This window comes from Opisthocomus hoazin, chromosome 8 (assembly GCF_030867145.1).
Source record: "Opisthocomus hoazin isolate bOpiHoa1 chromosome 8, bOpiHoa1.hap1, whole genome shotgun sequence".
Lineage (NCBI taxonomy): Eukaryota > Metazoa > Chordata > Aves > Opisthocomiformes > Opisthocomidae > Opisthocomus > Opisthocomus hoazin.
The window spans coordinates 59,922,684-59,947,146 of record NC_134421.1 but is presented as its reverse complement, the minus strand read 5'-3'; the positions used below and the strand labels follow the sequence as shown (position 1 = coordinate 59,947,146).

At 41.2% G+C, this 24,463-nt stretch overlaps 1 protein-coding gene across 2 annotated transcripts in view; it reads right to left on the bottom strand.

Moving 5' to 3' along the window:
- ORC5 (origin recognition complex subunit 5) overlaps positions 1-7,323 on the bottom strand; it is a 75,568-nt gene extending 68,245 nt beyond the window's left edge. For both annotated transcript variants that reach the window (XM_075428936.1, XM_075428937.1), the window contains exons 1-3: positions 7,241-7,323; positions 4,278-4,461; positions 1,961-2,053 (exon numbers count right to left, since the gene is read on the bottom strand). In XM_075428936.1, the coding sequence (XP_075285051.1) occupies positions 1,961-2,053; positions 4,278-4,388 (204 nt within the window). In that variant the 5' untranslated portion in view covers positions 4,389-4,461; positions 7,241-7,323. The remainder of the gene's footprint in view (positions 1-1,960; positions 2,054-4,277; positions 4,462-7,240) is intronic.
- Positions 7,324-24,463: the final 17,140 nt, after the last annotated feature.

Here is a 24,463-nt window from a genome sequence, read left to right as displayed (position 1 = left end):
TAAATAGAAAACCAAATAGCATTTAGTTCAAAGAAAAGTTAGACATTCATAACACATTACAGTACTGCAAAATAGTCCATTACAAATTACAGTGTCTAGATAACATGAACTTCTCAAACTTGCATTACAAAGAAAGTAATCTAGGAGCACAATCCCCAAATTACTGAGTGTTTTTGGCATTCACTACATACAAATGATAAAGTGTAAGCTTCTGTATCAGACACATGTAATCAGCCTTCTTGTGGAGAACATTTTTTAGAAAACCAGATCTTTTCAGAGCAAAAGAGCACGTGAAAAAAGCAGAGTATGAGACGTATTTTATGGCAATCAATAAAATGTACTTTTAAGTACCAATTTAGTAATATTGAAAAGTTGTGGTCATTTGTCTATAAATAGAAGACACTATAGACTACAAAATAGTACCAATATTCAAACCTACATAAGGCAAAAAATGTACTTTTCTAGCAATTCTCTTTGTAAGAAATAGATTATTTGCATAGCTCCATACTCTCTGGTAAGGCATATGCTCTTTTTTACACTGAACATTAGAACTTCTGGAAAACATTAGTCATTGGGATACATATGCATTACTTGCAAAATTAAACTTCTGATACAGGAATGTGTGTGTATAACCACAAAAAAAAAAAAATCATTGAAGTACTTCATTCCAGTCTTTCTACTTAAAATACAATATACGGCATATGATTCAGCAGATGTGGGAAAGCGTGGTTATATGCTGGCAATCCACTTAAACAGTGTGTAATAAAAAGCTTTCTTATGAATTTGAACACTATTAAAAGAAAGGGACTACATCACCAAAAGCACCTCCACAGCAGAAGCAAAGCTGGGTGCCTCAGATGTGATTCACACCACCACATTATGTAGAAGACAGCTATACTTGGCAGTAAGAAGCTCTGTAGAAAGAGCTGCTGCTTCAATGCTATTCCTTTCCAGTATCTGCCCACGTCTTTGGATATGTTGCAAGTGGGTAGCACAGTGTTAGGAGCACTGCACAAAAGGCTACTGGATGAAGACGATCATGTCCACCATCTTCCACCTTTCTTCCTCTGCAGAATTTTTAATGAAAGGGACAAGATCACTGTGTTTTGCATAAAAAACATTCCTGCAGATATGTAATACGTGCAGTCTGGACAAACCTGGAGTATCAATCTATGAGAGTGAAAGATAGATTTTCCTGCTTCTACTAGAGGGCTCATTGGAACTAATCAAATTTGTGGCAATGAATTCACCCTGAGTCTGTAAAAACAACTATCAGTATCAAAGAATGGCAGTTCCCTGGTATTCAGCCAGTGATTTTCACCATTCCAGATTCACCTTTTTTTTTTTTCAGCAAACATGTATAGCTTTTATGTTTGCTTTGAATGCTTTTAACAACTTTACTAAGTTTAACCTCTTAGGCTGACATTTAAATAGATCATACACATCCAACTGAATATGATTAAAATGAGTTTGTTAACACAAAACAAATAACACAAAATTCCACTACTGCAAACTCTTCTCACTGTTCTTCATATACTTTCTCACTCTCTTCACACACAAATAATATTAGTTTAAAGGAGAATTATAAGAAGATTCAAAAAAAGTATACTATAAGTGACTCTCAGATTGAACTGGAATCATCATAAGAGCACTTACTTGTCACTGGAGCTATTTCAGGTTAAGACCCTTTGAGAGCTGAACAAAATTTAGCTCCTTTTTTCCTTTTCAAACTTTCTTAGAAAAGATATTATGATTTATATTACATCTCAGTATGCATGAATTCACTTTATCCTAAGTGCACTAGTGAGAAAAGTGATGCGTTCATCACACTGCAAGGGGAAAAGAATCAAGAAGGCAGAAAGGGCTGAGGAAACACCATTTTAAGTATGTAGAAGCTAGTCTGAGTGGCCATCTGTTACAAATAAATTCCAAATTCAATATCCATTGTGAACATTCTTACCTGTAAGGTGTTTAGAAGCGTTTGCATCACATAGGTCTTTCCACTAGATGTATGTCCATAGATAAAGATGGATGGAAAACTAAACTGCTGACGCTAGAGGATAAAAAATTTTAAGTTATTGCTGCTTCAATTCTTCTTTTTCATTCAACAGGTAAAGGATTTACCAATTAAGTTTTCCTCCAAAAGGAAAATTATCTTTTAAATTGAGGCATTAAATATAAAGTACCCCAGTTGTTATGGAATCAACATGATCAAGTTTTATGCTACATCTTCACTGAAATGCTGGGAGGGTAAGTCCCAAGAATCAAGTATTACATACAGCTACCAGTGAAACTGCTATAAGATAAGGATATATTTTTCAGGGGAAAAATAAACAAAAACCAAACCAAAACAAACAACAAAAACACATACGAGAGAAAAGCAGTGGGCTCTTAATTGAAATTAGTTAACTAACTGAAACAAAATATTGGCATGCACAAATTGCAAGCTTTACATTGTCCTAACTTTTGCAAACACCACAAACTGCTATTCCTTCCATTAGCACCAAACAGAAAAGAATGAAATGGTTTGGTGGAGGAAATGGTAAAGGAGCATGCTCTTCTCTGACAAGGCAATATTTAATATAACATATCCATTTACTTAATGGTACTGATGCTGTACATTTCATGGATTAATTTTTTTTAGATGCAAGGAGAATAACTAACTCATTCTTTTTATTTCATTCTGCACAGGTATTTATTTTTGTGTTTTTCTCGTTTCTAAGAATCTTGTACATTGACTTAAAAAACAAATATAAAAATAAATTTGACAAGCACTTTCTAAGAAAAACAATGATATTCAGTTAGTCCAAGATGAAGGCACTCTTGTGCAAGATATTCAGATACTCTAACCGGCATATTTAACAAGATTTTAAGTATCTATTTTTTAAAGAAGGCTTGTTGCCACTATGCTTGTAATAAATACGTAAAACTTCAATGCTGTCATTTGATGTAATTATTATTACCTATAATTAAAGGTAGAACCAGGAACAGATACTAATTTCCATGTTATTAATTGAATGTAAATGAATATATCAACTGCTTACAAGTCTGTGGAAAAACACCTCCATTACTATTTACCACAATTTCACCAAGCAGTAACAGAATCAGTTAACAAGCCAACGATTTCCAAATCTTACAGCCAGCAACAGAACAACTAAGAATCAGATCACTTTCATATACTTAGAATTCAGGCATGCAGTTATTAGATTAACAGGTCAAAACCAAACAGAATTTTTATACTGCCACTGAAAAAAAAAAAAAACCCAGAATTTTAGCCCCGAGGAGAAGGACTTGGGGGTACTGGTGGATGAGAAGCTCAACAATGTGCACTTGCAGCCCAGAAAGCAAACCATATACTGGGCTGCATCAAGAGAAGCGTGGCCAGCAGGTCGAGGGAGGTGATTCTGCCCCTTTACTCCGCTTTTGTGAGACCCCACCTGGAGTACTGCATGCAGCTCTGGAGCCTCCAACATAGGAAGGACATGGATGTGTTGGAGCGGGTCCAGAGGAGGGCCACGAAGATGATCAGAGGGCTGGAGCAGCTCTCCTACAAGGACAGGCTGAGGGAGTTGGGGCTGTTCAGCCTGGAGAAGGCTCCGGGGTGACCTTAGAGCAGCCTTTCAGTACCGGAAAGGGGACTACAGAAAGGATGGAGAGGGACTTTTCACAAGGGTGTGTAGTGATAGGACAAGGGGGAATGGCTCTAAACTAAAAGAGGGCAGATTTAGATTACATATTAGGAAGAAATTCTTCACCATGAGGGTGGTGAAACACTGGCATAGGTTGCCCAGAGAAGCTGTGGATGCTCCCTCCCTGGCAGTGTTCAAGGCCAGGCTGGATGGAGCTCTGAGCAACCTGGCCTAGTGGAAGATGTCCCTGCTCATGGTTGGGTGTTGGAACCAGATGATCTTTAAGGTCCCTTCCAACTCAAACTGTTCTATGATTTTACGATTTTAGACCCGGGAAGACAACAGACCTGCTTCCTGGTACTAAGTGGCAATGGTGGAAGAGTCATGGAGAAACCAGGCTTCACAGACAGCAAGGCACAAATAGCTGCAATTTTGTTTGGGTCCTTCCAGCTGTAAAACAGCTTTCAACCTTCAAACTTACTAGAATTTATCAGCCAATTGCTAATGTTAAAGATAGGTAACAAATTTAAAAAAAGGCAACAAAAGTATGTTTATGACATCACAAAAATGCCCTTAAATTTCTACTCTCCCCTCTGAGACAGCAGAACATCTTTGTTCTATTGAAACACACAATATGAAAAGCACTACCTCTCCAAATATTGACAGCAACATGGACACCTGGGATTCTCGACAAGGCACCAAACTTTCCAAGTGAAGCAGTGTATCTGCTGGGTATGCTGGATGTTCGAGATTAGGCATTCTGATGTTCCTGTAGTTAGCCACCTAAACATGCATGTCCCATTTGAAGTGCAGAGACAAGAAATAAAGTTATCTGGAAAACAAAATGTTTTAATTATCATTTGCTGTCATATACATAAAGGAGGAAAATGAATAGGAACTGACATAAAACCTAAACAGACATTCTAGCTCAGGCTAATGGTATAACAGACCTAAGAGAGACTTCATCAAAATTAAACTTTACTGTGTAAGGCATTACGCTGACATTTTCATACCAGACAGAATCCAAAACATAAAATAAAGAGAAAGGCAAACAGGGCATGAGCAAATCAATACAACAAAGAATTGCCATAGTTTAGTTAGCTGGAGAAATACATATTTAGTTCTGGTTTTATATACATTTAAAAGTAGCACGGGAACAAATCGACCTCCATGGACAACCAATGAACTAGGATTCACAAGTAACAGAGAAGAGGTAGGGCATAAGGAAAGATGAAGATGACAAAATAATAGCTCTTCACATGTTAACAGGAATGCTTACCCCAGCTTAAAAGCAGCAGAAGCATATGAAGAAAATCCAGCTGATGGTAAAGACTAGAACTACTTCTTTAAAATGGTATGAGCCCAAATCAGTTAGATAAAGCTGTAATATTAATTACAGTCTACCTTTTAGACAAGGACTAGTCGAGGAAGTCTGTCTTGATTGTCCAAGCACTGGGAAGGCTGATTTTAGGGACAGAACATGGAAAAACACCTCAAAGATACTGCTTTGTCTTCAGCTTCTAAAACTGCTAGAAAGATGGCACATTTGTCTTGAGTGATAAGGACAACATGCAGAGAGAGAACTGAAGTAAACTCAAGAGCTGGATTCTGACTTTGTCAGATGTAACATAACTTGACAGCCAAAAAGAAAGGCTGGAAATTTAGGTAGCTCAATATATATATATCTCACTAGCAGATAGGAATATCTGTAAGTTACCAAGACAAAGATAATAAACAAAGCACTCCAAACACATTTAAATATAAGTATTTACAGACAAATATGTTATGCTGGGCATAAATACAATGCCACGTGAGAAAAGATCAGGTTAGCAAAAGGAAATCAGAAATAGCATGGGAAATGGAAAACAAACTGTTCTGAAGAAAAAAAACAATACTAGGTTGCACTGACAGGGGAGCTACTGGGCTACAAGGAAGTTCATAAATACAAATTTATTTACTGAAATACTGAATAGAATTTGATTGGGACCAATCTCTACTAAGTATTTCTATAAATACATCTGAGGCAAGCTTTTTTCTTTTCTTTTTACACTTCACCTTCAGTGTTTTCTGAAGTAAAAATTGGGATTGCAGAATCATCAACAGAAAAACAAGTGGAATTAATGAGGAAAAAAAGAATAACCCCAGTAACAGAAGTAATGCCAGTATAATGAAATTCAGTACTTCAAATGACACATATTTGTAAGTAACCATATGACACCTACCACGGACCACAGTTAGGTATCACAAAACTTTAAGTCTGAAGCAACTTTAAAAATAAACAAGTCAATCACACAGTAAGTGTAAGAAATCAAAGTAATGCAGCTTTGCATAATCGGATGTATCAGTCAAATTATTTCCCATGCAGACAACAATACAAATAGCCTCAGCCCATTTTATCAGATCAGCAAGATCAGCTTTGAACAGGTCTGCCCACTTGTCCACTGTACCTGTTCAGGTATCTATTCAAAATGGAATGAAGATACCAAAAAATTGAATAGCTTGATTCAGGTTGTTCTCTAAAAGTGAGCTAAGAATAAATATCAACAATGAAAAGAAAAAAATTTAGACAGTAGCCTCCAAAACAGAGGACAAACACAGAGGGAAAGTTCTAGAAAAGGCTGAAAAGTTTGCGTGGATTTAAGAAAAAAGACAGCTCTTTTGCTCCATTGACTACATGAGAATAGGGCTTGACTCCGTGTCCTAAACGCATCTAAAGCCATTAGGTGCTTCAGCTTCTTCCCCCTGCTGCCCAGCCGCACTCCAGAAAAGAATGAATCGCCTGTTGATCACATCATATCTCCCAGTCCTGTTTACCTCTCAAACACCCCAGCACATGTCAGCTAAAGCCACTTAAGCCACTGGATGAAAACCTACATCTCTATTGACTATATGTAGATATCTTCATCTTCAAGGGCATCCCACCCTAGATTTCACGAGAAGAATGTTTAGAGCAACATGTTCACGAAACAGTTAATTTAGACTAAATGGCAATGCTGACTAGCATCAGTCAAAGCCTGAATTCAGGATGTTCCTGACTGGGGAAGGTTGTACAGAGGTGTGACTCCAGACAGAGCAGGAGGGACAAAAAGCACTTACTTTCCAGCTGAGTCCAGGTAAGGATACCAAAAGCACAACAAATTATATTTCACGGCTTGATTTAATGATTTAGGAGGACTTCCCTCAGTTCACTGGTCCTAAAATACCTACACTCGGTATGTCTCCCGATACTTTACCGCGGAAGCTGGCAGAGCCGGAGAGACTCCCACGGTTCTGCCTCCTCTCCGGCCCCGCAGTGACACCGCCGGCACGGGCGCGGCCCGGCTGCGGGGCAATGACGAGCCCGGCCCCGCAGCGCGGACCCGCCCCGCCAAGCCCGGGCCAAGTGCTCCCTCAGCCGCGCGCCTCTGAGGCCGAGGGCGGGCCTCGGCCCGGGGGGCAGCTCCGACCCCGGCGGGACTGGTGGGAGGCGGCGGCCGAGACCGCGCACCGATTCCCCACCGGAACGCAGCAGAAGCAGGTCTGCCCCTTCCTTCACCTCACTCCCCGCCCTCCCCTCTCCTCTCCCCCGCTCCAAGTGCCAGAAACCGGCCGGTCCCGGCCCCGCTCCTCACCCCGGCTTCCCACAGCTGAACCGTCCGCGCGCGGGCTCCCGCGGCCGCCTCCTGCACATGCGCACAACCAGCCCCGCCTTCCCCGCACACTGCGCAGGTGCGGAGCCCACGCGCATGCGCTGTAGCGACGTGAAGCTCGCTGGCCGAGTCTGGGCCTGGCGGCGCGGGAAAGGGCGGGAAGGTTATGAGGGGGGGTCGCCGGCCGCTCTGTGCCGGGCGGGCAGGCGGGCGGGCGGGCGGTCCAGGGGTCGCAGGGATGAGGCAGTGTCTTATCCCTCAGAGAGAGCTGCGTATGGCACATGTCCTTGGATATAGAATCACAGAATCAGAATGTTCGGGGTTGGAAGGGAGCTCTGTGGGTCATCTAGTCCAACCCCCCTGCCGAAGCAGGGTCACCTACAGCAGGCTGCACAGGACCTTGTCCAGGCAGGTCTTGAATATCTCCAGAGAAGGAGACTCCACAACCTCCTTGGGCAGCCTGTTCCAGTGCTCCATCACCCTCAGAGTGAAGAAGTTCTTCTTTGTGCTCAGCTGGAACTTCTTATGCTTCAGTTTGTGCCCATTGCCCCTTGTCCTGTCGCTGGATACCACTGAAAAGTGTCTGGCTTCATCTTCCTGACACCCACCCTTAAGATATTGCTTAGCATTTATAAGATCCCCTCTCAGCCTTCTCCACGCTGAACAAGCCCAGCTCTCTCAGCCTTTCCTCATAGGACAGATGCTGCAGTCCCCTCGTCCTCCTTGTAGTCCTCTGCTGAGTGTCTTTGGAGCCGTGTGTTTGAAGCTGCTTGGGAGCAGTTCCCTGAGGGAGGAAGGCGTAAGGTTAACTTACGTAACCTTGTGTCACTGGGGAGGAGAGCAGTGCTGGTGTTGAGCGGTCAGGCCTAGACCTAGGGCATAGAGTCAGAAGGATGATGTGGCTGCTGTAGTGGTGTGTGTTAGTTAAACTCCAGCCGCCTCCCTTACAGGCACGCAGATGGCATGTGGCGTCTCCTGGTAGCCAGACGTGTGGAGCTGAGGGTCAGCTTCAGGGTCCGTTCTGTGAGAGGACAGTGGCCTCAGTCACAGAAGGGATATGGAGACATTGTGTCCATCCTCTCTTCACACCTGGAAGTGTCACAAATAGAGAAGAGAATAAAAGAAAATCGTCGTGAAACTGCGTATGCCCTACATGTGTTAATACAGAACACAGCTTGAAGGCATGACTATGGAGTCTCTGCTCCCGTCAAGCATTGCAGACAGCGCTCTAAAAACGCACAGTATGTTCAAATTACAGTTATATTATGCATATACATTGCGCATGGTATTAGAGGGATAAATATGACAACTCCATACTGGGTTATGAAAGCTAAAGTGATACTCTCTGTAGTCTCAGCTGGGTGAAATGTTAAACAAGTTAAAGCTTGTGTAAATCAAACCTGATTTCTTTCTAACGGTCAGGTTTTTGTGTACGTACACGTGTGCATGCACAGTCATCATAGCTTGGCCTGAACAAAATTTCAAATCTGTATATATATATGGTAAATTAATGGACTAAAATGATCCTGAATGGAATTAGTAAAAGAGAAACAGAAAAACATGCAAATGATTCTGATTTATGGTTATACATACCGATTTGTGTACAATTTTGGTTTTTTAAATGTCCTGTTATTTATCACAGTTTTGGCAAAGCGTAATTATAATATGAAATTATTTTTAGTGTTACTGGATTTGCATATATGTGAGCAAAAGCTGTAGTATTACTAATTTGGCCCACTTCTTTGCTTGTTAAAAAATTTTAATGTGGAATAATAGGTAAGTTTTAGAGTGTTGTATCAAGGCACATGCTTCCCAACAGAGTGAAATACTTTTTTCTACCTCTTGAAACCATGGAATCTGTTGGGGCAGATTCCTCTGCGTACAGATAGGCCATGTTTCAGAAAAAAAAACCCAAATATAATAACTGCAAGGAGTCTTAGAAAGTCCACATTTGTATAGCCTCTGTGGAGGCTGAAATGAAATGCTGTGGAAGCAGTATTTAGTGATGTTCAGAATTTGCGTCTTCCATTGTTTACTACTGAGCAAATCTGAAATTTGGCTTTGAGTTGAGCAAGAATCCTAAAATGAGAAATCAGTCTTTAAACAAGTAGTTTTCACTTTAGTGATTCTGTAGGAGCATTGATGGTTTAGGCTGCAGTCGCTCTACGGGTCACTTCTGCACAACAGAAATCCATATTGCTTCAAAGAGGAGAGCCTCACTCTCCTTGTCCCACCCCCACTTCATCTCATTTTCTGGTCCTAGGATTTGGGTGGTTATGAAGAGAGGGAATCAGGGAACCAGTCCAGATGAAACTAAACCAAACCAAAAAAATAGCTCCTTCAGTAACTGCAGCCTCGCTTCTAAAAGTCTGCTTATTAACGGAGTGGGACCACCTCTACTGTCTCATTTAGCTTCTAGTCTGGGATTCAAACAAAATACCCAGTAGTAATTCTGTTTATTAATCCAAAATAGCACCATTTTTATCATGATGTAAAAACAAACAAAAAAAAATATCTGTATAGCTTTAAAAATTTAAAATTATTAAGATATCTGTACTGATTGAAATGGTGGGACTATAATGCTATGGTTTTCCAGGACTGACCTGAAGTAAATAATACAGAATCCTGGACTCTTAAACCTGCAAATGAAAAACTATTACAGAAGACTGTTGACCAGTTCTGTTCAGTTTCTCAGGCCTATCAGTGTCCATATATTCCTACAGGAAATTTCTACTTCCCAGAAAAACTGCTTAAATTTAGTAAGTACGTTTTTTTATTTTCATTCAAGAGGTCGAAACTCGTAAGTAGCCATTGCTAGAGATAGGATTCATGCCGAAGTATGTAGCTGGTTATGTGTAGCGTTGTCATTTTGTTTCGGTTTAAATCTTTAATCGACCGCAATTTTCATTGATGTTGCTACTGAATATGCATTTCTGCACAGCTTTAAGTGATTTCTTAATTTATACTCAGCTGTCACATGTATTTTTATCTTATTCTGACTATGAGTTGCTTACATATCAAATATATTCGAAGTGAGAAAGAAAACGATAAATTGAGGTTTGAAACTTGTGTATGACACAGCAGGAGAGAATCCTTTCTCATTGTGTTTATGGTCAGATATTTTATATTAATACTTTTTGTTTGTCAAACTGATTTCAGTACAAGTAGTGATTAATTTTCATTTAACTTTACTTATCCATAGCTTCAGTTCAGCAACAATCTTTTAAGTATAGAATAGACACTAATTTCATTCAGAGCACTGGGATTCCTCATTCATTGACTTACAAAAATGTGCTGAAGTGAATTACAGGATTAGGTTCTTTAATTTATGTATGTAGTTATATATATGTACATAGAACTGTGTATAGAACATATACATATTCTATGCAGGTTCTGTATGTATGTAGAACTATAGAGAGAGAATTATGTATATAGAATATGTGCATTATTTCACTTTTTGTTTCTCTCAGTCTTTCCAAGATACATTTTACCAGAGATGCCATTGTGCAGGATGCTTTTGAGGCTGCATCTAGATTATTACTTAGCAGTCTCTTCCTATTTAAAAAAGTCAATTCAAGCTGACAGACATGCAGAAAAGGGCTCTAACGAAGAGCAGGAAGATAAATTGTTGCTCTGGAAAGACATTCTCTTGAAAGCATCATTGAGGTGGTTTAGGAAATGACTGCAACCACATGGTTCCTGCCTTGTTGGATGATACGGTGCTCTCGGCCAAGCCAGTGGAAAGCAGAGTGTCATCATCTACCTCTACAGAAGTCATCCATTTAACTTAAATTCCCAGGCAGAGATTATTTAAAATATAAACTGGGTGATTTTCCTTTGAAGTGGATGAAGAGATCTCAAGTGGTTCATTGTGCAAACTGTGGTAGGGGAACTAACCTTAGATAATGAAAGAGATAAGATATCTGCAGTAACTTCTAAAATGGTTTCAGCTTTATGTGGCACATCCTAAATAATGGTTGGATTTGAGCCTTGTTGAAGAACAGGGGTGAAGAGTTGCTTAAATTAAAGGACAATGTTATAACAGAGCAAATAAATATTTTAAGTACAATACTGCACTAAGGAGGAACACAAACTTCAGTAAAATATACCAATAAAAGCAAACTCCTTAATGTTTATCCAGATGGAAACCTACCATTCCAATTGGTGTCATTTTGTAAGTGTGTTATGTAAAAGATGCATAATTAAATACATACTAAAAGAACATTTGAAGGGCAAAAGTATGTTGGACCAGATAACTTTGGTCTGTCTGAAGTACACCTGCTCTGCTGCAGGCCATTCTGGGGAAAGCAGCTCTGTGCACCAGCTGTAGAAAAGTGGTCAAGTGCATAATGAAGCAGTTTGAACACATTTTAAATGCCCACCAGCAGCCTAACAATTATTACTTAATGTCAATTGAAGTCATACAGAGGTAGATAAATCTCTGTGGAAGCCCACATTGCACTTGTAACTGCAAGAAGTTATTAGGTGCCTTCAGGGTATCAGCTCCTTCTCCTGATACTGAAACAACGAAGATCAGGGGTAGCCAGACTTTGTAGTAGAAGATTTGGACCAAAGGACTCTGAGTTACATCAGTAGAAGTAGCTCCTGCAGACAATTCTGCGGGCTATGGATCGCGAGAGTGCAATACATTCCTGTCACATCTTTTGCTGTCTCCCACTCAGCCCCTGTGTCAGTGCCAGGGGGTAACGCCAGCGGTGAGCAGAGGTTCTCTTCCACTGGCACTCAGCAGTAAAATCAGACACTGAGGATCTGATCCATAATTTCTCATTAAGTTTGCTAAAGATAGACAAAGATGAATGTTTAACAATCTAATCGTTAGTGATTATAATCACCAACAGTGGATTTTCAAGCAATTAGTAGTAATTAAGCTCTCATTTAAAACTCATTAATATGAAAAACAGTAATTCTATGGAATAAATGCTCCCATACTATCTAATGCAGAGGATTTTGCAGACAGAAATGTATGATGAACCATCTAGTGTTTGAGATCTCCAAAGGAGATTTGATAAAAATATCACCATAGCCAATACTGCTAAATTTCAGCTGGTTTGCTCAGACAAATCTGTTGCACAGTATCATAACAGTTTACTTTGAATTTAGACCCCAAGGGGAGCAATCTGTTAAAGGTGAAGGAGAGAAAATAAACATCTTTCCTCAAACTGCCAATAAACAAACTCAGTTCATACTGGAGCTAGTTTAATTTTTAGTTACATTTCCATTAATTCTAGGCACTGTTTATTTTCCAATTTATTTTTCTGGTAAAATGATGTCCTAGCACCAACCCCTTCAGTTAAATCACTGTATTATTTAGTATGTTTATTTCTCTGAAGAATGTATGTAGCAGATTGCAGCAATGTACGTACTCCTCACAGAGAATGCTTGAACAAGAGAGTATCTTTTCTGCATACAAAACTGCTGAGTTTTTATAAGTTACATGATACTCTTTCTAAATCAGGAGGATCAAAAGAGATGGATGTCACCACAGGTACATAACCAAAACCTTTTATTTATCATCTTTTATTCAGATTATGAAAGTCATACCAAAGTGATGCCATTTCTAGCTTTAGTTAGTTCTACCAGGAAATTTTTGGTTTACTTGCCTAAATGCCTGAACGTAGACTGAATTAATTAGGCATTCCAGTTTGAACTTAATGATTTTCCTTAACTGGCATTTGTGTGTGCTCTGCAGACAAATGAACTTTTGTTTGTGAGACTGCATCTGATGTGTTAGTGACAAATCAATCCTCTTTCAGAATTCAGTAAAAAGCACAGGTTTTATGACATGCAAAATTTAAGCAAATCACCAGCAAGCATCTAGAGATTACTGAAGTTATGTGTTAGAATACAGTCACCTTTATCTGAAAAGACCTTTGCTACTCAGTGTCTGCTGCTAAGCAGCGATTTGGATACCTAAATATAGTATCTGTAGGTCAAGAAAGGAAATATTTGTCTCAGCTACCCTGTGAAGATGGAACTGAGTCTTCTTGTTTTCGTATTTCGCCAATTCTACTTTGTTATAATTTTCATTGCAAAGTTTCAAAAGACTGAACATACTTCTGCATGTTAATGAGTCATAAATTAAAGGGATGTTCCATTTCATGACATTATTTGTAATGACTTACTTTGATTACTTCCTAAAATATCATAGTATGCAAATGCCCAGGGAAAATTACTGCTCCAAAATCTGTACTAGAGCACTTAGCAATGTGCCCGTCAGTGAAATGAGAGGTAAAGACACATTGCTCAGCAGTTTGGTGTCACAGACAGGCAATACAATTTCCTAATACAGCTCGCCTTATGATACTGTTCTGTGTTGCACACATGCATGAGCATCTCCGTCAGTCCAGACATTCCTGCCAACTTCATTTTTGTATCCACTTTCCAATTTCAAATATTTCTGTAGAAGAATTTCTGTATCTATGGTACTGGCTATGTAGAATTTGATTAAAAATATGTAGGAATTCCCTAGCAGAAGGAAACATTTGAGTTTGTACCCCATCATTCACCCCATCAAAGCAAAACTGTATCTGAACTGATGGCTGAGTTTGGAGATGTTTCCCTCTTACAATACTCAGCTCCCTCAGCCTCTCCTCGTAGAAGAGATGTTCCAGTCCCCTCACCATCCTCGTAGCCCTCCGCTGGACTCTCTCCAGTAGCTCCTCATCTTTCTTGAACTGGGGAGCCCAGCACTGGACACAGTACTCCAGATGAGGCCTCACCAGGGCAGTGTAGACGGGAAGGAGAACCTCCCTCGACCTACTGGCCGCACTCCTCTTAATGCACCCCAGGATCCCATTGGCTTTCTTAGCAGCCAGGGCACACTGCTGGCTCATGGTCAACCTGTCGTCCACCAGGACACACAGGTCCCTCTCCACAGAGCTGCTCTCCAGCAGGTCTGCCCCAAGCCTGTACTGATGCATGGGGTTGTTCCTCCCCAGGTCCAGGACCTTGCATTTGCCCTCGTTAAACCTCATCAGGTTCCTCTCTGCCCAACTTTCCAGCCTGTCCAGGTCACGCTGAATGGCAGCACAGCCACAGAATCACAGAATCACAGAATCACAGAATGGTAGGGGTTGGAAGGGACCTCTGTGGGTCATCTAGTCCAACCCTCCTGCCGAAGCAGGGTCACCTACAGCAAGCTGCACAGGACCTTGTCCAGGCGGGTCTTGAATATCTCCAGAGAAGGAGACTCCACCACCTCCCTGGGCAGCCTGTTCCAGTGCTCCATCACCCTCAGAGGGAAGAAATTCTTCCTCATGTTCAGACGGAACTTCCTGTGCTTCAGTTTGTGCCCATTGTTCCTTGTCCTGTCACTGGGCACCACTGAAAAGAGCTTGGCCCCATCCTCCTGACACCCACCCTTCAGATATTTGTAAGCATTTATAAGGTCCCCTCGCAGCCTTCTCTTCTTCAGGCTGAACAAGCCCAGCTCCCTCAGCCTCTCCTCGTGGGAGAGATGTTCCAGTCCCCTCATCATCCTTGTAGCCCTCCGCTGGACTCTCTCCAGTAGCTCTTCATCTTTCTTGAACTGGGGAGCCCAGAACTGGACACAGTACTGCAGATGAGGCCTCACTAGGGCAGTGTAGAGGGGAAGGAGAACCTCCCTCGACCTACTGGCCACACTCCTCTTAAGGCACCCCAGAATGCCATTGGCCTTCTTGGCAGCCAGGGCACACTGCTGGCTCATGGTCAACCTGTCGTCCACTAGGACACCCAGGTCCCTCTCCACAGAGCTGCTCTCCAGCAGGTCCACCCCAAGCCTGTACTGATGCATGGGGTTGTTCCTCCCCATGTGCAGGACCCTGCATTTGCCTTTGTTGAACCTCATCAAGTTCCTCTCTGCCCAACCTTCCAGCCTGTCCAGGTCACGCTGAATGGCAGCACAGCCTTCCGGTGTGTCTACCACACCTCCCAGTTTGGTGTCATCAGCAAACTTGCTGAGGGTACACTCTAACTCTTCATCCAGGTCATTGATGAAGAAGTTGAACAAGGCTGGGCCCAGTACTTGACCCCTGGGGGACACCACTAGTTACCGGCCTCCAACTAGACTCAACGCCGCTGGTGACAACCCTCTGAGTTCTGCCATTCAGCCAGTTCTCAATCCACCTCACCGACCACTCATCCAGCCCACACTTCCTGAGCTTCACTCCTAAGATGGGGCGTGGAAAAAGATGTGGCTCTTCAGTGCACTGACAGCAGCGTAAGGCACCTCAATTAACAAGAAATTAACCAAAACTAAACATGCAGATCTAGGTTGGGGGAGTAGCTAATGACTAACGTTACTCTGTATGCATTTCTGATATGCAAAATCTGTAATTCGAATTTCTCACGGGTTATCTGAACCAAAACCATGGCATCTGAACCAAGACCATGGTAGTAACAACCAAAGTCATTACTACTCCAATCCAGATACATGTAGCTGTGCTGGGGCAAGGTAAGGGCTGCATTCCCTCAAGTGTCGGCTTATACAGGAGCTTTCTAGATCCCAGTGTAAATTAAAGTAAACCTGAAGTTGTTTTCACCTATATTAAACTCCCCACAGTGTCAGGCAGTAACTCACACTGCACTTATCTTTGCCCATGTCCTAAGGTACCCTAAACAGAGTCTGCTGACAGCATTGGCTTACAGCTTTACCCCCATTACAGAGCCTTCTGCGCTGGGACGTGACGTCCTAGAAACTTGAAAGGTTTTTTTTTTCTCCCAGGACATCTGCGATGCAGGATTCACATTCCCAGGGAGCGTAATCTGTTGGGAGAATTTTCCTTGCCTTAAATTAGACTTATCACTGCTGAAACATTCATTGTGAGCCATTTTTCTTTCATCTGTGCTTGGTATTATTTTAAAAGTGGTTGAGTCGGTTGCTGTTTCATAGTCACAGCAATATCATTCCTGTGGGGTTTTTTTTGCCAGCTTCCAGTAAGTTATGAGAGATAGATCCCAACACATTTGTGTCAATGTAGAATTGAAAATGAATTTAATCTTTAAATAGAAAATCAACTAAATATCAAGGCTGCAGGAGGAAGCAGTAACTGAGTCATCACATTTGTGGACTAAATTTTAATATCACAATTTTAATCTATAAAAGTAAAAAAGCAGCTAAATTTCACCCTGGGTAGATAGACTGCTTACTGAGACTAATAAGAAATCCTTTCTACTTCTCACCTTGAACTTTTTCTTCAGCTTATTTTCCATGGCCATGCAGCTGTCTCAGTCTTATGCCAGCCTCTCAGTAAAATAAATTTGGCATTTAAATATGTGCAGAGGAGAAAAATTCTGCACTGACAATTTTTAATAATCCTAATTAATTATTGATTAGTGCTAATGACAGTAAGCAAAAAATTGATTTGCTGTTTGTACTGAGCTGAAATCGTTTACTTGTAAAATGAAGCAATTAACCAGTAAGACTAACAGTGATAATGCATTAATCTCCCGTTTCTAATTCACTATATTAATAAAAAGGTGTCTGTTTAGTGATAAGCAAAGGCATGCAAGATATTTTAAGGTAGTAGGTCTTTCATTGCATTTATCACCAGTGTGCTGTGGTTTCTTTCAACTACAATAAATAATACATGATTTGGAGAGAAAAGCTGTACAAACCTTGGTAGACACAGATTCTTGTTCCTTACAGTACCCTTTGGATAGCAATAAATGACCACGCAGGACTGACCTCTTTCTTCTTCATGTCTTTCAGCTACTTTGTCAACATTTGTAACAACCATAGTTTTTCTCGAAACATTCTAGTACTTAACCTACACAACCTATACTCGCTTTTATTTAAAGAAAAATACCTGCTGCTCTTGAGAATTTCTGCACTTAGAAATGTGTGGTCTCGTAGTCAGGTATACGCTCTGCTTGTGACATGTAAACAGTATTTTTGCTTGTTACTCTCTTAATAGTTAAAACTGAGTATTTAAAAATTGGTTCTGAAAGCACATGCAGTATTTCACTGACATCGTATACTGAGCATCATATTCCACCTTCAAGCTTCTGTTTGGTATTCCCCACCTGTACATCTGCCAGTTGCTGGCTTCTTAATGTAAAGCTTTGTGCGAGAAGTTCACAATCAACAGGCTGGTTTTGATGACTCTCCCCCACCGTCCCCCAGTATCTTTGTATAATATTATTTCATTCCAAGGTATGATCACATACTTCATAATTATGACCTGTATATTCTGTTCCTATGTGTATGTGTGAGGTTGCAGTCCAAAAGACTTGAGACAGACAGACTGGAGACAGATCAGGCTGATCACATTTTTTTTCCTTTTCCTTGGTATATTTCCTAACAAAAGGCAGTGTTAAGGCAGAAACTGGAAAGCGATACCTCTGCTGGTATTTAAGAAGATATATAAAAACATTTTTAAGTGTAGGTGGTGTAGATTGGAAGGACACTGTTGACTGATACCATGAGATGATCAGAAATGCAGGAAACATTTGCTATTAAAGAGTGAGGAGATGTGTGTGTGGTGATGGGCTATATACACAGAAGTCCTGTGCTAAACAGAGACATCATTTCAGAATAAAGAGATCCACAATGGTATTTGGGTTACAAGTGACCAACAGGATAGAGATGTTGCCCACAGAAAGTCAAGAAAGAGAGGGGGAGTTCAGGCAGGTTAAGAGCTCTGGTTTAGACCCTTTTAGGTCAGCGTGACTTTTAGTCTCCGAGGACTGATGTGAGAGAAAGAGGCTGTGATTTTTACTCTCGTATGAAAGAAGGCTGGCTTGAAGAGAGAGAGAGAGAGAGAGTTAGTATTGCTGAGCTAGAACAGAGGTAGGAGCCAAATTTGTATTTGGTAGAGAAGATTAGAAGATTTAAAAGAAAAAATAGTCTGCTAATACTCTATCAAGAAGAATTCTCTCAACCATGATTAACAACAGTTTTTATTTGAGGACATTTCAACTGATGATTTCATACTTCCAGAGTGCAGTAACTGTTTTCTCTCTGAAACTAGTGAAACTGCCAAACCCTGTCTTTGTGTCAGTATGTGTTCTGCTGATACCTCAGTTTTATTTGCTTACATATCTCAAGACACTGTATGTGTTGAGTTCTGTTTCATTCTGAAAAGATCAAAGGCAAAACAGTGCAACAGCCACATCAATTATTTATGAATCAAGTCACGATATTGAATATGTCTTGATCAAAATATGGCTATGGCTCAAAAGGGAATGCTGACTTCTACTCCAACTCAGCATAATTCAGAAACTGATATGTCAAAGTTGTTCATTTTTAAGATGTCATTGTTACTAAGACTGCCACAGTAAATAAAACCCTGCTGCATCAGTGATTCATGTATCCGGGCATGGAAGAATTGCCCAGCGCTGCAGACCTCATGTATGTCGTGGTGAGTTGTCACATGTTCACAAAATACTCCAGAAGCCTCATATATTTCACACTCTTGCTTGGTATGTTTCTGTTACTTCCAGTGGAATTAATAATTAGAGATATCTTTGCTGCTTTTCCCTTTTCCATCCTCCTGCAAAAGATGTATTGCAGTGGCAGACATCCTATGGTCTACTACACCTACTACATATATTCTAATGTGCAAATTACTGGTTGAATTAGGACTAGCACAACGGCCCGGAGGGGAACACAATGTATGGCAGCAGTGGGCCATGAAGGAGGAGACCAGAGGGACTCTGGGGAGTAGCAGGCAAGAATATTTGGAGGCAGAAAGCGGGAGCTCACCAAGTGCGAATGCTGGGCAGAGAGCAGTGAAACGGGGCTGTGATGGAGAGTACTGGAAATGGCGAGCATCACATGAGAAATAAGAATGTGCAAGAGTTGCTGATAGGTATGGATATATCCTTGACATCTAATATGACAGTTTGTAACACTCTTCAACAAAAATATCTCCCAGAAACAGGGATGCTGGTTCTAGAGCAAAGGAGTGACAAGCCATCCAGCAAAATGCTGTTATTATATGATGAAGTATGCTAGTTTTTTCTGGAGTGCAGCGTGCAATGAAATATGTAAGAATAGACTAAATCTTGACAACATTTCCACGACAAGTATGAACAAAAGGTGTGATATCCCATGTGTTTCTATAATTGAAGATGTAACTCATTTTGGTGACAGCTCAGGTAGTGGCAGTGATGAAATAGCCTTGACCTAGAAAATACTAAATCTGGAATAATCAAACAAGAGGTGCAAGTGTGATTCAAACAGACTTGATGAGAGACATCTCAGTCATTTTCACAGAAGAAAGCTGTAATATTATAATCTTTCTGAAAGTGGACAACAGTGGGGCACAGGCTATCTGTCTTGCCTTTATGCCCTGCAGTGGAGCATGTAGCCAGTGACTTGATGTCCCCAGCAAAGAATTGTCCCAGGTTCTTATCTGTGCCCAGTGCCTGTATCTCCAAAATTGGTGAGTGCTGCTGCGTCTGAGAATTGGCAAGGATTAAACCCTCACTGCAGAAGTTAGCTGCCAAAGCATTTGTACATCATTTAACAGGAGAAAGCCCACTTTCTGGGTTTCCTAAAGCACGGTCACACCTTCAGGCGAACAGGACATGAAATACACGGTAACAATTTTGCCAAAGCTTTATTTTTTCAAATTTACATCACAGTATCAATTCAATTTGTCAGTAAGTCCAGCTAATTGTCCTGGGTTCGGCCAGGACAGGGTTAATTTTCACCGGACTCCAGGAAGGGGCACAGCCGGTCGGGCTGACCCCACCTGGCCAAACAGAGCAGGGTATTCCATACCATGTGTCGTCATGCTGGATTCCTGTGGGGGGGAGCTGGGCGGCGGGAGCTCTCTCTTGGCTCGGGAGCACGCAGGGGCCGTGGGTGGGGAGAGCAGCTCTCTGCATTCTGCTGTTTTGTGTTGTGTATTCCTCTTATCTGTATCGTTGTTGTTCCTGTTCCCTTTGTTTGCTGTTCTGTTAAACTGCCCTTATCCCAACCCACCAGTTTCTGCCTGTTTCTTTCCATTCTCCTCCGCACCCCAGTGGGGAGGGGCGGCAGAGCAGCCCCGTGGCCCTTTTGTTGCAGGCCACAGACAAACTATTAACACTAATCCATCTAAGGAGTAAACTAAAAAGCTGTAACTTAATAAAAAGTTACTTTATATTTTTGATGATTTCTTTTAGAGTTTGAGAGCTGTCTTCAAATGTTTAGTGAATTATGTTGACAGTTTGATATGACCAATATATACTAGCACATGGTAGCATTTAAAATAATAGATTTACAAGGTTAATGATAATCAAATCATATACAATTTCTTTTAGCCTCGTATGCTTCTAGCCTTGATATGCTTCTAGCCTCCAGTGAAAGTTGCTCACATGGTCAATTTTATGTTTTTAGTTGTATTAGAATTTATAAGGTTCATTTTTCTGCATCTCATTAGACTTATTTATACAGCACCTTTGATCTCAAGCACTGGCTTCTCACAACAGCAATCAAGCGAAATATGGAAGAAACCTTGGATTTTCACAACCACTTCCTTTAGGTGTTGTGTGAATCGGCAACAAATAACTTCCATTTAAGTATATGTTTGTTATAGGCAAATTATCTCAGTTAACGGTGGTTAAAAAATTTCTATCACGCAATTTATTTTCAGGTTTGCCCACCCCTCTTTGTTTATGGTCCTTCAGAATCTTTGCTACTTCATGGCTAGTGCTGTGGCATTACAGTCATAGTGATAATCCTACCAGAGAACATGGTCTGTCTACACAGGAGTGAGCTTACATCCTCATCTTGTTATACAAGATTTATAATTTTTTTAAGAAAAGACAATTCAGAAGAATGCTGTGGCAATTTGATATTCTTGTATGTCAGTGATGTTGCTGTATTACGTTGACTGAGGGAAGAAATAAACTCAGTTGTGCTAAATTACTATGTGCTTTGGTATCACCAAATAATCAGCACTGAGGTCTGGATCAAAAAAAAAAAATTACAGTGGATTTGTGGCACTTTCCTGTGACATCCTAGAAGAACTGAATTCTCAGAAATGTCTAAATAATCATGAGATGCCTTAAATGTTTTATGTTGGGCATCCTGAAATGTAAGCATCGCAAATCACCTCCTATCACTGGACCATATATGCAAAATGTGAATTATGGTTTGGTCTTTTGTGGACTTTCTGACTTTAACCTAACATTTTAAAATATTCGAAAGGCATGGCTGCCACATTTTGCCTACCAATAGAGCCTCTTCTCTGCTTCTCCTGTCCTTCACAGTCACTGCATGAACAGCACTGGCTTAAAAGAACACACTTGGCTCCTTGTCAGTAAGAGATAAATCAAGAAATAAGAGAACTTGGTACAGATTGCAGGGATGATCCCACACTCTGCATGCAAAGTTATTGATGAAAGATGAACACATGCTGCAAGAAAGCCTCCTTGGAACATCTGGCAGGATTATAAATAGCTGCATATTCGCAGAAGATAGGAGAAGGTTGAAAAGAAAAAGAAGCTCTGCTTTGTGCCTGCTGCTGCTAGCCAAAATATGCATTAGTATAGATCAGGAGGTAGGAGTGAAACCGTTAGCCGGCAGCTGGTCCAGGTGGAGTCCGTTTCTTAGTAGTAGTTCTGTTCTGAAACTCCACAAGCATCAAGGAAGCCATGGGGGAGCAAGCAGAAATAATTAGGGAATCTGTATGTCTAGAGCAAAGTTAAGTCCCCTGCTACTGACCCCTACTTCAGTGCTTTGCAGGGCTTGGCAGTGCCTACAAGCTACCAAAAATATGTCGGTGGGGAATTATCATTATTCAGCACAGATGTAAGGAGCATCCTAACACCCCTGTGCAGCACCCCCCTCTAAACTGAATTTCAGAGCACACGGACACACATTACATGTAGCCATCAGCAAACACCAGTCACAGAACAGGAAAATAAAATTTCATCACGTAGGTAACCTGTTTTCCCCTTCTCCTGTGGTGGAGAGCATCGGTTTGGCCTTTGTGCCTTCCTTTGTTACTTCAGAGGCTTAAAAGCCTTTTGGAAATCAGCATGTACTATTTTCTTAAGAACAACTTGCAATTTCCAGGATGTGTGGGATAGTCTTTCCACCTAATCTAACTGCTAATGCAAGGAACCTGTATCTGCAGCTCCAGCTCAGAAAAAGTGAAGGAACTTTGCTCAGACTTTGTTAGACTGATCTCCTAAATAAAGATGAATTTTATCACATAACCAGGCTTTCATTCAAGGAAACATTTTTGCTTTCTCGTGCAACTCTAAGAAGAAATTCAGATGTATTGCTTTGGTACTAAATTTGTTTGGGAGCTCCCACTGTTACCCTGAAGCTATGTTTTGCCTCCAAAGCATTATATTGAAGCAGAAAGATATTTGCAAGTCAGTTTTTAAAACTGTAATATTTCACCTGAGTTAGGGAGAGGAGAGAACATCTCCAACATTTTTATTGTATCATTTACATTGCAATCAGGTTCTCGATAGCCCACTAAGCAACTATTTGGCATTTCCAGGCTTGCGCTGTAGTCTCCATTAACAAACCTAGACAGGACTGGAGGCCGCATGCCACAGCATTTAGTGATGACCAAAGCCTGACTCACGCCCAGCTCCAAAGCCTTTAGCTCAGCTGGCTCGCCCAAGGCGAGCTCACACTCACTGCATTGAAGAAAATAAATTCAGCCTGGGTTGCTCCAGGCCCCAGGATGCTCTGCATCCTCTTTCTTCAAACTGCAGCTACATTGCCTTTCAGTGCCCCTGTTCTGCTGACCAGAGCTCTAGCTGAGCACAGAGGGTAACAGTCTGCGTCCGCTTTGAATCCTGCTCAGCCTGTTCAGAGGGCATAAAAGCTCGCTTTTGTTCCTTTGCCCTTGTCCTAGGGCTTCATCCTAGAAAAGCTGGCTACAGACTAGCAAACGAGCAAGCATATGCTTCATTTTAAGTAAGTGGAGATTACACTGAAATGAACTAGATCTATTCACATACTTAATGTAAAGCATATGCTTAAATGCCACCAGGATGCCTAAATCTTTGCAGGATTGAGCAACCTGCACTGGAACAAACCTTTAATGGAGAAAAATGATCAGCTTGAACTGATGTGCATCACCCTGTATTTGAAGCACAGTGCTTTCAAATGCATTGTCAAACCCACTGTGTAACTCTTAGGCGTGTTTGATTTAATTACTGCATGTGATAGCCTCAGGAAAAAACATCTGATTTTTTAATGTCCCTATCAGTTGCTAAGCCTCATGTGAAGGAAGCCAGCATGGAGTATGTGTGGTATGAGAAAGACTAATGTTCCCGGTTCTACCGTATCACTAAGGCGTGACTACTATCAGCCATTCTCGCAAAGGTAAGGGCTCTAATAGGAGCTCATACAGCTCCTTAGGAACCTTAAATTTGGATTCCAGCCTGTCTTCCTTACAAATGCAGGTCTTCATTAGCTTCATGCAGGGGGGGGAAGACAGTTCTGCCCTGTTCTGGGGCAGACAGACAAACAGGGCCTGCTTCACACTGCCTTTCTGAATCACTGAATTAACCGGAGCTTGTGTTACGGTTTCTGTTAAGTGCTAAAACTGTCTTTAAAAAGAACACATACTTTTTGTAGTATGTGCTCTGCAAGAGAGTAAAAACATTGATTAGCATCAGTGCCATCTCGTCTTCTTCCATTCAGCCAACATCCTGCATTGGATTCCCCATCTCCTTCTGTGTTTAGGCTGGAGGCTGCTCAGGGCTCCTGCCTTCTGCCTGTTTTGCCTCCTTTTACAGTGGCTCAGAAGAAGAGGGGACTGTTTTCACAAGAGGTTGGTTTAGCATTCATATAAAAAGGATCTTTGAAAATTGTGTTGTTTATATCGTTCAGAACAGTGCACTACATGCCAAAATCCCACGCCTGGGATTGTCTGGGTTTACTCATCTATCCACATAGACTTGGACTGGGCACAATTAACAAAGCATTAGTGTGATGACAAAATACTTGCAGCTTTGCCCATCTTCTTTGGGATTTCTCTGCCACACAGGCATTTTAGTTCCAGGTTTTGTTGCCCATGATATGTCCAGCACATCCATTCCAGTCTCTGGAGAAACACACAAAGCACTGAGTGTGAGACGCAATTAAAACGAACTGAAATGAGTAACATAAAAGGCAAGATCAACCATTCTCATTTAATTGCATGCCATGTTTCTTTCAGCAGCCTGTATACCTGTCTCCTAGATTATGTGGGCATACTTCTCATGAGGCACGGCAGAGGGAAACGTATCTTGGAGTGTACC